General features: G+C 35.5%; 1 protein-coding gene across 3 annotated transcripts in view; it reads left to right on the top strand.

Moving 5' to 3' along the window:
- LOC150098028 (band 7 protein AGAP004871-like) overlaps positions 1 to 12,829 on the top strand; it is a 271,678-nt gene that overhangs the window by 175,721 nt on the left and 83,128 nt on the right. For all 3 annotated transcript variants that reach the window (XM_090406497.1, XM_090406498.1, XM_090406499.1), the window contains exon 5: positions 9,853 to 10,056. In XM_090406497.1, the coding sequence (XP_090262623.1) occupies positions 9,853 to 10,056 (204 nt within the window). The remainder of the gene's footprint in view (positions 1 to 9,852; positions 10,057 to 12,829) is intronic.

A 12,829-nucleotide genomic window follows, 5' to 3' on the forward strand; every position in this document is an offset into this window, starting at 1 on the left:
ATACATATGATATAAAATTTAAGCAATGATACTAAATTTTCTTTCATGTGATTCAAGAACAATTTCTAATTAATATCATTATAATTTGCATAACCTGCAAATGCTATAACAGGAAAAATCATGTATTATTAGTAACAATTATATTACCACAATAATATACATGAACTATTGTTAAAGTTAACATTGCAATGTAAGTTGTAACATTGCATGTTGAACTTTAAAGTTTGGCAAAATATGATCACATACATATACATAATATGATCATTCATATGAATAATATATAAATATATTTAATATCAATAATTTTTTTAACTGTAATGACATTTTGTTTATCATCATACAGGGTATTTATATATATACAATAAATCATACTATTACAATTTCTATTCAGTACAAAATGTCGTGCAGAGTGATTTTTTTTAAATATAAATGTACATTTTTTTTCAATATGAATATCATAGCTTATTATTATGCAGCCTATTCACATTTACACAATTATTTTTATTATTTTATTATTTTATTATTATTTTTATTTATTACATATGATACAACATTACATGCATTTCTTTACAAATAATACATACTTGATTACATATTTTTTTTAAAAAAATTCAATCTTTTTTATTATTAAAATTATATTTAATATTGTGATTACATATTTACAACATAAGATTCCATATTTACAACAGGTTTAATTCTTTTTTTTTTTCTTTCTTTCTTTCTTTTTTTTTTGTAACAATGAAATTCGTACAGTTTTTTTTTTTTCTTTTCTTTTTTCCCCTCTGTATAATGTATTATAGTAATAATATTATTATTACAGTGTTTATTCATTTAATAATGATTTATATGTACAGTATATTTACAATTTTGATATTTTTTATTATCAGTTTTATTATTATTTTTTTAGTGCATTAAAGCGCTGTGACCACAGCACTGAAATGTGTTATATGGGCTTGGATTTTTTTTTTTTTTTTTAAATCTTGGATGAGATGTAATTTCTCAGCTTTCATCCTAGAAGCTTATTTGTAAGGTTATCTGAGGATGACACCAGTTAGTTATTATTTATTGGTTTGTTTGCTATTTTGCGAAGTTACGAAATCAAGCCTATGTTAATAGGTTTGATTTCCACTGCAGCCGTTGATTGAGAAATTCGCGCATCCATGCACAAACACATACATACATACATACGATAAGTTGGATATTTTGATGCGCCGCTGAACTGGAAGCTTGAACGAATATATTGTGTTTCATTAAGTTCGTATGGTATTTTTTGGTGCGTGTTTCTTGTTCATTGTATGTCCTTAGAGCTCTTTTCAGGCTATTGTAGTTTGTAAGGTTTCTGTATTCAAAAAGGTAATTTGTTTATTATGTCTGGAATGTAGAAGTTTCGTGTGACATTACCGAAGTGATTATTGTATTTATATGTGATATAATTAGTAGTCTGAGGTCTTGTTATACGGTATGTATTTCTAACTGTCCTGTAGTTGGCATCGAAATAATGTTTTAGCAAAGCTGCATAGTGACATAAATGTTTTCCTGTCAGTATTTTGTGTTCTGACATTGCAATGTATATAAAGTCATTATTGTCTCTTCGTTCCCAAAAGATCAGTTTTATCATTTTGTACTGTAACGATATAAATCTATTTCGTTTGTAGGGTGCACAGAAAGCATATGTTGGTTATAGCGTATCTTAAGTATATTTTGGCATAGTGCTTTGTATATTAGTGTTTTTAGCCATGTGGGAACTATGTCTTTTAACCTGTAGAGTTTGCCAGTTATTGTTCGTAGTTTATTGTGTAAATGGTTTATGTGGCTATTCCAGTTCGTATCTTCATCAGAGTAAATTCCAAGGTATCGTATTGTGTCAACCTGAGTGATTGTAGTGGTTTTCCTGTTCAGTCTGTTTTTTATGTTGGAGAGTGGGTGTTGGATGGTTATATATTTGTTATCAACTGGTCGAGTCAGTGGATTTCTGAATATCATTAATTTTGTCTTATCTGAGTTTAGGTGTATGGAGTTTTTCTTGAGCCAATCTATGAGCAGATTTATGTCATGTTGCATATTTGTTTGGGCTATGCTTGCGTTATTATGGATGGATATTATAGCTGTATCGTCTGCGTATTGGAAGATCTTACCTTTGAGAGGTAGCTGATTAATATCGTGTGTATAAATGTTGAATAGAGTTTAGGGAGAGTACAGCTCCCTGTGGAACTCCACATATTAATATTAGCTCTCTACTTAGGTTTGACACCGATACGTGTGATATGCTTTCTATTTTGAAGGTACAGTTTTTTAAACCACCTGTGCAGAGGCCCATATATTCCAACATGCCTCAGCTTTGCTAGCAAGGTTTGATGTGTGAGTGTATCAAATGCTTTATTTAGATCAATAAAGACAACCATAGCAATTTTGTTTTTGTCTCATGCGGTATTAATTTCGTCTGTGCAGTCTTCCAAGAGAGATGTCCTTCCCTTATTTTTCTGAAAATCGCATTGTGTTTTGGGGATAATATGAAAGTTTTCTGTATATGCTGTGAGTTTGTTTAATACGATCCGCTCCATAATTTGAGTGATAATTGACAATGTTGCTTTGGGTCTGTAATTGCTGATTAAATTTCTTTCTCCATGTTTGTATATGGGTGTGATTATGACGTTCTTTTAGCATAGTTTATATCTGTCGTGTTTTAAATATTTTATTTATTAATTTTAGTAGGACAGGGCCTAAGCTAGTTGCATGTTGCTGCATATCCTTAGGTCTTATACCATCAATTCCTGGGCCTTTGTTTTTTTTTATTTGATGTATTGCAGAGAGAAGTTCTGCTTCTTTTATGGTTGGGAACCATAATGTCTGTTTTGATTGTGGTCCAAGTAGAGGATCACATTTTGTAATTGGGGGAATATTTCTGTACAGTTCTTGAATGGAATCTGAAAAGTATTGGTTAAAGTCATTTGCTAATTGTTGGACAGGTTTTGCATGCCTTTTATGAAGCTGTGTTTTATGATTTGAGAGGCGGTGGTGTTGGAAGCACAATCTAGCATCTCATTGATCAGATGCCATGTTTGTTTCATGTTGTTTTGTACAGAGGTTAATTTTTTTCTGTAGTAGTTTCTTTTTGCATTTTTTATTTGTGTTACAAGTGGATTCCTTGTTATCTTATATTCATTTTACAAGCTGCGTTATTTGGATATGCTTTAATTCTTTCCATACAACGTCCTTTCTGTGTATTTCTAGGATTAAATTTTGTGTTATCCAAGGATTTTGGGTTGTTCTTGAACGAATTCTGACTTTCTTTGCAGCTTTCTTATATATTTCCTCCAGTGTGTGTTTAATGTTGTTGTATAAGATATCTGCTGAATCTGATGCTCCCAGTTAGTTTTTCTTATTTCGTGGTTGACTATTTCGTCGTCTATTATTGTTTTGTGTTGCTTTTCATCTGTGGGGCATTGCATAGATATTGTCTTAGTGTGCATAATAATAATAATAATAATAATAATAATAATAATAATAATAATAATAATAATGTCATCAACTTCTATTGCCTTATCAACATCAAGTTACTTAATTTCTCATATACCTCCTACTCACTCACAGTTAAGCCATCCTCTTCTATTTCCTCTGCACTTGAGCTTCTCATGATTTCACACTGATGAGGATGTTATGAATTATTCACTGAATATCTCAACTATGTCCTTAGTAGTAGTTATGAACCTATTGTCTTTGTCAATTAACATCATCTTACCATAATCATTCTTCAACTTGTCTCATATCAGCAAAATTTGCTAACCTGGCCTGCTCTTTATACTTCTCATTCCACTCTGGTCCAATCTTCCCTTTTCTGAGACTCAAAGTATATAGCCTATTCAAAAGAACATCCAGTTGAACTAAACACTCTTTTTGCAAACATGCTGATTTTCTCGATGGGATTGAAGTAAAAAAAAAACAAAAAAACCTAATCTTTCTTTTAAATGTGTTAGGCTTAAAGATCTAAATTTGTCATGACAAAAGTGTTAATCATGTCTACAAGTTTGTCATGTTTGTCAAAGCATGCATTCACTAGCCTGTTTTTTGTAGAAAGGTAAACCTTGCAACTTTTTATGAAACCATTTAGCTCATCTTTAGTTGAAAATACTTATAAATGTTCTTCATGAAGCAGACAGGATTCAAATCTTTGCCCCTGGCCCATTTGGTATCGCTGATATCAAATTGGTCAGAGGCACCATTATTATTATCATTGTCACCAGATTCTGTGAAGTTAAAAAATCTGCATTGTGAGAAGTCAACACCATGAAACGCACATTACATACTGCCTTAAATTTATTTACTGTTTCTGTATTCAATCCACTTTCAAGCAATGTATTACACTCTCCAAGCAAAAAACTTGCTCTTTACTTCCTTCTCACACTCTACCCTATACAGCTTTCAGGGATGGCTTCTTGCTCTGTCCTTATCTTGCTTCACAATATGAAGAATCCCTTCTGAATTAATCTTTCCCAATTACATATCTTCATCCCTGAATCCCCTCTATATAGCTTTTCCTCAATCTATCCTTGGATCCAGCATTCCAGCAAGTTGATTCCACTTTGACATTCTTTTCATAATTTTCAGGATCGTTTCCAGATTCTCTTCTTGAAAAACTGCTGGCTAGATTTGTTCTTGGTAGTCCATGCAAAGCTTAATCAAGGACCCTGTACATATGGACCTATAAGTCATCTCTTCATTTCCATGTAGCTTTCTTATCATTGACATAATCTGCTTTATTGTGTTCACAATTATTGCAGTGTATTCTCTAGACTTCAGTTTTTTGTCTTGTGTAATGTGTTTTTCTTGTATAATCATTCAAGCAAGATAATTCATGCTTTGGATATGAGGAGGAAACAAACAAGAGAATTAGTGGTGATTGTGGGAACAAATGAATTAAGTGATATAAGGAGAATGTAAGGGTGGATATCAGGAGGTTATTGAGGAGAGTGAAAGATTTCAGTATAGTGGGAAAAGATGTCAGTGTGTGTTCCAAGGCATGACAATGATGAGTTGAGACAGAATCATGAACGGTATGTTGGCAGACCTGTGTGAGGAGAAGGGATGTAGTTGATCTCCTCAAATACATGCCATGCAGTTTGGTAGATATATGGCATGTATTTGAGGAGAGAATGGAATTATAAAGATGTAACTGATTACAATTGAATGACTTTGGAGTGAGTGAACTGGAGAAACTGTTGCTAGATGGAAGTGCAGTGTATTATGCCAACAAGAAGTAAGAGGTGAAGTGAAAGATCAGCAGAGTGTTACAAAAGAGACTAAAGTGCTTGGAAATGGAAACAATAGTAGTGTGAGAGATGAAGAGAGAATGAGGATGCAAGAGGAACTGGTAAATGGGAGAACCTGAGTGGACAGGGAGACATGGCATAGGCAGGGCCGTACTTATGCACAGGTGCACAAAGCTCTGGCTTGGGGTTCCAAAAAATTAGAGCTAATTTAAGGGCTCAAACAATGAGATGGGGGGGGGTCCCCCATAGCACTCTAGCACCTCGACCTCATCTGCCACAGGAAAAGTGTAAGTACGGCCCTGGGCATAGGAAGAGTGAATGTTGGAAGTTGTAATGAATATATGTATGTATGGGAAAGATCAGCATAGAAATGGAATAGGTTGGGATGTGAGTGGGGGTAAATGAGATGGAACGTATAGCGGTAAGCAGTGATAAAAGTGATTGGACAAGGGCAGGTGTGGTGGAGAAATCACAGCCAACAAGTGGCTTGGATAGGACTGGTTATAGACCTAAAAGATCTTATTTACAAATGCTAGGAATATCAGAAATAAGGGTGATTAAATTGTTTCACTGATTGAGTTTATTCACTCCAGAATTCTTGGAATAAGTGAAACATGGTTGAATAAAATGATATCCTAATGGAAATAAAAATGGAAGGGTACAGTGATTTTCATGAGGAGAGAACGGACAAGAAGGGAGTATAAATGCTGCTGATGATAGCAGGGGAATTATGTCAGTGGCATACATGAAAGAAGGAAATAGTGGCAATGGTTTTAAAGGAATGTGGTGTGAGGTGGAGGTTGATAGAATGAGATTTTTGGTGGGATGTAGCTACAGGCTACAGGGAAAGTGGAAGGTGGAGACAAAGAAATGTATATGCAACTTGGCCTTAGTGAGCAAGCAAAGGGTGATCATTATGGGTGATTTCAACTATGGCAATGCTGATTGGAAAAAAAAAAAAAAAAAAAAGATAGCATCAGGGAATAAGGAAAAAGAATTTCTTGAGTTCTTGAGAGACAATTATCTTATGCATTTCATCAGAGGATGCAATTGGGAATATGGTTTTGCACTTCTCTCCAGTTGGTGAGAGTAATCATTTAGTGATCACTTGGGTTCTGGCTAACCAAATGAAGACTTCTCTGAGGAAAGGATATATGCGGAAGTACAAACTTGGTGATTATGACAAGCTTAGGAGACGATTTGAAACTATAGCATGGAATGAAGAGTTTTGTGGTAAGGAAATAAATGTTGCTTGGGAACTACATAACAGCATGAAATACATTATTATTACTATTACTTGATACCTCCAGGGAGCCAAGGACTCATCGTGGGAGGGCACACTACTCTACTTCATTAAATACATCTCACTACTTAATTCTCCACTACTACTCAATTCTCCAACTATGGCACTACTACCATCAACAGCATCTATCGCCCATCACCACCAACAACAGTATTTTTTGTCTGTAAATTGTGTGTGTTCTGAAGGCCAATTTGTCTGTATGTGGGATGAAAAACCCGAGTTTCCGGGAGGAAAAACCCTGCTACCATCATATGAGATCAGCTAACTCACCTTCAACTGAAAAAGTCCATATAAGGATTCCCCTCGTCAAGATGAGAATCGAACCCAGGTCTTTTCTAATCGAAGGGTGCAATGTTTCGCTATTCTTCTAATTGCGTTATGGCGTCTACAAGAAATCTGTCAAGGCAGATTTTTAATACATAACAGCATGAATGTGTGAATCTATCCTGAAGGTCAAAAGGCTGAATAAGATAGATAAGATAATAATCAGTTGCACAAAGAGAATAAAGAGTAGGCCAGATGAGTGACTCAGTTGGGTAAGGACAGCAAAGTGCATTATGAACAGAAATTAGCAAATCAGGACAAGAAAAATCCTAGTGAGTTTTTTCAATATGTGGCTGGTAGAAAGAAAAATGGTTATGGTAAGATGATATTAATTGATAAAAGTATGAGATTGGTAACTGCTGCAGAGGACATAGTCAAGGTGTTCAGTGAGCAGTTCATCAGGGTGTTTCATCCTCAGTGTAGAGAAGCCCAAATGTAGAGAATGAAATGAGAGAAGATTTAATCGTGAGCAAGCAAGTGGCATATGAGAAGTTAAGTAAGCTAGATGTCACTAAGGCAATAGGTCTTGATGACATATCACTACGTGTGTTAACCATGTCTCCGTCAATATGAATAAAACACACCACCTCTACACTTCGTATCCATCATATATTTCAATTTTGTAATATCAATGGTATTATAATTTTAATATGCACTTCGCATCCATGGTAACCTGGATGTATATATAAGTCTTGGCCAGTTGTGTGGTTTAGGGTGATGGTTAGCATCAGCCTCGGCTTACCTGTTTAACGAGTCTTGCATCAGCCTCGGCTTACCTGTTTAACGAGTCTTGCATCAGCACAAGTCCCAAAGCAGTGGGAGGAAGGCAAAATCATTCCACTTCACAAAGGTGATGATAAGGTTAAGGTAACATATTATAGCTGATCTGTATATCTGGAGTTGTTGAAGGTATTGGAGAGATTTTGTTGGAGAGAAGGTGTTGAAGGTATTGGAGAGTAAAGCAAGTTTTACCAACTTGCTTATGTACTATAGATGACAGTTGTATTGGACATGGGAGATGCATATACTGTAATATACTTCGATTTTGCAAAGGCCTTTGATAGATTGCCATCATTAAACTGAAGCAGATGGAATCAGATAACAGACTACTGAGTTGGATAGGTGATTGGCTATCAGATAGGTATCAGCAAGTTGTGTATGGGGTGAGCACTATTTTGAAAGAGGAAATTTGCTAGTGGTATGCCACAGAGATCTGTTTTGGGACCATTGTATTTAATTTGCATGTTAATGATATTTGTATAATAGAGCCTCCATAGCTCAGTCGGTATAGACAAAGCCCTTTGGTCAGAAAGACCTAGGCTCAATTCCTGTCCAAGATGTGAGGAACCTTTATCTAGTCTTTTTCTAATGTACTTCATCTGTCTCTTTCGACTAAAGGTGAGTTAGTCGAAAGAGACCATATAAAGGTCTCATTCAGAGGTAGTGGGTTTTTCATACCCGAGAACAGGCAAACTAGCCCAGTGAACACATGCATCTACAGTCAGAAAAATTGTTATCCCCTTTCCCAAACTCTGTGACAAGCCAGTTGGGGTTTCCCACAGTCACATAATCATAGCAGACTCTGCATCAAGCAGGATAAAAGTGCTATAAAGAGGAAGAAGATTAATGATATCTGGATAGGCTTAACTGGTGATATACAACTGCTTGCAGATGATGCAAAACTGGGGAGAGAGTGATGAGGAGTCAAGCATTACAGGAGGACATGAATAGAATTTATGATTAGGCAACAGTATGGAAGTGTCAGTTTCAATGTTGCAAATAAGTTTCTGAAATTTGGTAGGCAACAATGGGATGCAAAGTATACACTCGATAGGGAAATTTTGGAAGAAGTTGAGGAGATAAAAATCCTTAGAGTGGTAGTGGACAAGTTCAGAGGTCACATTGCCCGAGTTGCAACGACATCACATCAGATTATGGCAATGATGTGGAGGACCTTACTTGGAGAAATAAAAAGGTTTTGAAAGGTTCTGGTTCCATTGTATAAGGCCATGATTAAGCATCGTATGGATTATTGTGCACAGATTTGGTCCCCTGGTTTTCATGGTGATGAGGAGATATTGGAAAGGGTCAAGAGAAGACTGATTAAGGTTGTAACTGGTCTTTGGGATGTGGGAAAGGAGAGATTGAGAGAATGCAGTTTGCAAAGGCTTGTGAATAGGAAGAAGAGAGGGGATATGAGTGAGATATTTAAGTTGGAAATAGTTGTTACAGGTTAATATTAAAGAAATTTTTCATAGAATGGGAGAAGTGGTGGGGGATAGAACAAGCAGACATCTCTGGAAGCTGTATAAGGAGGATGTGAGCATATGGAGGAGGTTCTTTGCACAGAGATTAGTTGGTGGGTGGAATGTTGCTTAACATTGTGGTGAATGAGTTTAAGGCATGGTCTGATAGACTTTGTATTTAATATTTTTTGCCTACTGCAGTGAGTCTTTAGACTCCATGGAAGTCTGGTGTTAATAATAATAATAATAATAATAATAAAATTTGAATGATTATTCAAACATCATACACAGTCTACCATTCCTTCTAAATTCCAATCTCTACAATAAAAGATGAGTAAAACTGCATCTATGCTTTGTAGATGATTTCAGGTCATATTGCAGTTAGAAGTATGAAGTAGCTCTGGTGTAGCTTTACTGATTTATAACTGATTTATTTGCAGATTATTGCTATTGGAATATTCAGCAGATTCAATATATGCCTATTGAGTCATCTCTTTAAAAAATCCATCCTTGTAGTTCTACTATCTCCTTTTTTTTTATTAGATTTTAAGAGTTCTATCTGTTATTTCTAAATAATTTCTTAATTTGAGGATTATGTCTGAAGAGCTTAAAATTATGTCTTAGATCATAATTTTTAATTGCTCAGTATTTTCTTTCACCTGTTATGTGCAAGTTGCATTAGTGAAAAAATGAAAAAAAAATCTTTTTCTAGATTCTCACTAAAGACTCCGTGACTGTTGCCGTTGATGCTGTTGTGTACTATAGGATTAGTAATGCGACCGTTGCTGTATCAAATGTTGAAGATTATGGTCATTCAACACGACTTCTTGCAGCTACAACTCTTAGAAATGTACTTGGTACTAGAGACTTGTCACAGATTCTTACTGAAAGAGAAGGCATAAGTCACTTCATGCAGGCAAGTTGATTTTTTTAATATACATAGTTTTAAGGCAATAAATAATGGGTGAATTGTAATATTTGGAATTAGAATTTGATCACTTTACTATCTAATATTTGCAAATAAATACTAAAATGTTCATTTTCTGTTATGTAACCATCCTAAAGTTGTTTTGTTAAAATAATGTGATGCTAAACAGCTCATAAATTTCTGAATAGAGTAAGGCACAAACTGTGAATATTCATGCATGTCTTTTTTGTATGGCAATGGAATCCCACCATGCAATATATTCAAGAGGATGAATGGATTTGGTACTAGCATATATGCTGCATAATTTTTATATTAGCATAAATTCAAATATACTCATTTGACTGAAACTTTATTTATTCGTGTGGGGTTCCCCTCCTTTCTTCAACCATCCCTTAAGACTGATTGAGCCCTCCTAATGAGAGATTTATGTATTTTATGACCGTAGATCCATGTGACAAAAAACCAGCATTTCTGGGCAAAACACCTCTACCTCTGTATGAGACCGGCTAACTCACCTTTAATCGAGAAAGAGACCAGATAAAGGTTCCTGATGTCATGGACAGGATTCAAACCCAGGTCTTTCCGACTAAAGGGCTTCGTCTATACCGACTGAGCTACGGAGAACTGATACTCATTTTGGTCAAATGAATATGTATACAGAAATGAACATGCAATGCCAATTCATATTATAAATATAATTATAATATGAATGGGTTGATAATTATATCTTGCAAAGGTAATTGTGGTTCTATAGGGATCCACCAAAGCCATTAACTTTGATAAACTTGTGGCCAGAAATTATCAGCATCGGTGAGACTTGGGCTACAAAGATGACTTTATTATAGTTATTGAATTTAGAGATAATTGCTTTTTCAGGAATAGGTTGACTATCATATTACCAATGATAGTCAAAGAAGTAATAGCATCTGTGTGTTTTGAGGCTTATCCTCTATCTGTTTGTAGATTTTGTTCTTAAGCTTTGACATCATCTCATTGTTTACCAATATTCCCCTAAATGACACCTTAACTCTCCTAAAAACGTTTTTCCTTCTGATATCTTAGAGCTCTTTTCCTTTGCCATCATTTCTGATTATTTTTCTTGGAAGAACAAAATCTACAAACAGATAGAGAGAACTGCTATGGGTTACTCCCCTCTCATCCCCTCTTGCCAATTTTTACATGGAAAATTTTGAAAAATGAGCCATAAACTCATCCCTGCTAAAACCTTCTATCTGGCTAAGATATGTAGATGATCTCTATTTGGCCTCAAGGCCCAGACTCACATTAGACTCCTTTCTCAGTCACCTCAATAGCCTGCATCCAAGAATCCAGTTTATGATGGAAAAGGAAAATAACAATAGTTTACCCTTCCTAGACACCTTGGTAACATGCCTTCCTAATGGTGGCCTTTCCTTCTCAGTATATAGAAAACCTACTCATACAGGCAGATACATTCACAAACTCTCCCACCACTACCCCTCTCAACAATATGGCATTATTAAAACTCTAACCACTAGAGCCCACAATCTTTGTTCCAGTGGAACCTCCCTTTCAACCGAGCTTGACCACATACACAATACCTTCCTTTCTAATGGCTACAGTGATTACAGAATTAAAAAAATAATCGATTCCCTCCCCATTTCCCAACCATCTCTTCAGAAGGACTTCAGAAATGCCATCACCATACCCTACATCTGTGGCACATCAGAAAAAATAGCCAGGTCGTTAAAAAAGTACAACCTCCACACAGCGCTTAAGCCCCGCCATAAACTTACTATCCTTATTCATTCCATCAAAGATCAGCTCCATCCTCTCTCAGTGCCTGCAGTATATAGAGTACCTTGTTCCTGTAGACTGGCTTACTTCAGACAGACAGGCAGATCAGCAACCATCTCGTTAGAAGAACACAAATCATACATCTGCAATCACTATTATGGTCAATCTGGTCTTGCAGACCATGTTTTGGATACAACCCACAGGATCTCCTGGAAAAAAAAAAAAAAAGCACCATGCTCCACCATAGTAAATTCAAAAAAGAAAGACTGTTTTTTGAATCTGCATCTGCACTCAGGAATCAACCGAATTTAAACAAATACAGTTGCATCAGAGATCCCTCTTTACATCCTAGGCGAGCACCTAGATAGGACTTTAGTTTCACTCACGTGTTTTACTTATCATTGTATTGTATTTGTGGTTACAAAAAGTTATTTGTAATCCTTGAAGATGTCTCTGTGACTGAGACGAAATATTGTAAGCATTAAAATTAGTTTTAATTCTTTCTGCTGATAATATTCCATTAAACCTCCAGCATGAAGTAATAGCATCAGAAGATGAACTGCAGCCAAGGAGATTTGAAGTTGTATTGCAGGATAGTGAAAGGAGCTCATTTGAGGCTATTTGGTGTGAGATTGAGACTGGCAGAATAAAATATACAGTTGGGTGCTGCTATAGACCAGGTGATGGAATAGATGGTGGAGATAGTATGCATAAACAAATTGATGAAATGAGTGGAAGGAGGGTAATTATTATGGGGGATTTTAATTATAATAACATTAATTGGAAGGAGGAGAGGACACATGTGAGGAAGGAAATGGATTTTATTCAATTATTAAGGGATAACTATCTGAGACAGCATGTAATTGAAAATACTAGGGGTGAGAGAGTGCTTGACCTGGTAATAGCATCTCACAATTTGACTGTAATGAATATGACCATGTTGCCACCTGTTGGTGAGAGTGATCATAAGGTCTTGACCTGGGAG

Source organism: Typopeltis vanoorti, chromosome 16 (assembly GCF_054136105.1).
Source record: "Typopeltis vanoorti isolate ZY-2024b chromosome 16, IOZ_Tvanoo_1.0, whole genome shotgun sequence".
In the NCBI taxonomy this organism is placed as follows: Eukaryota; Metazoa; Arthropoda; class Arachnida; order Uropygi; family Thelyphonidae; genus Typopeltis; species Typopeltis vanoorti.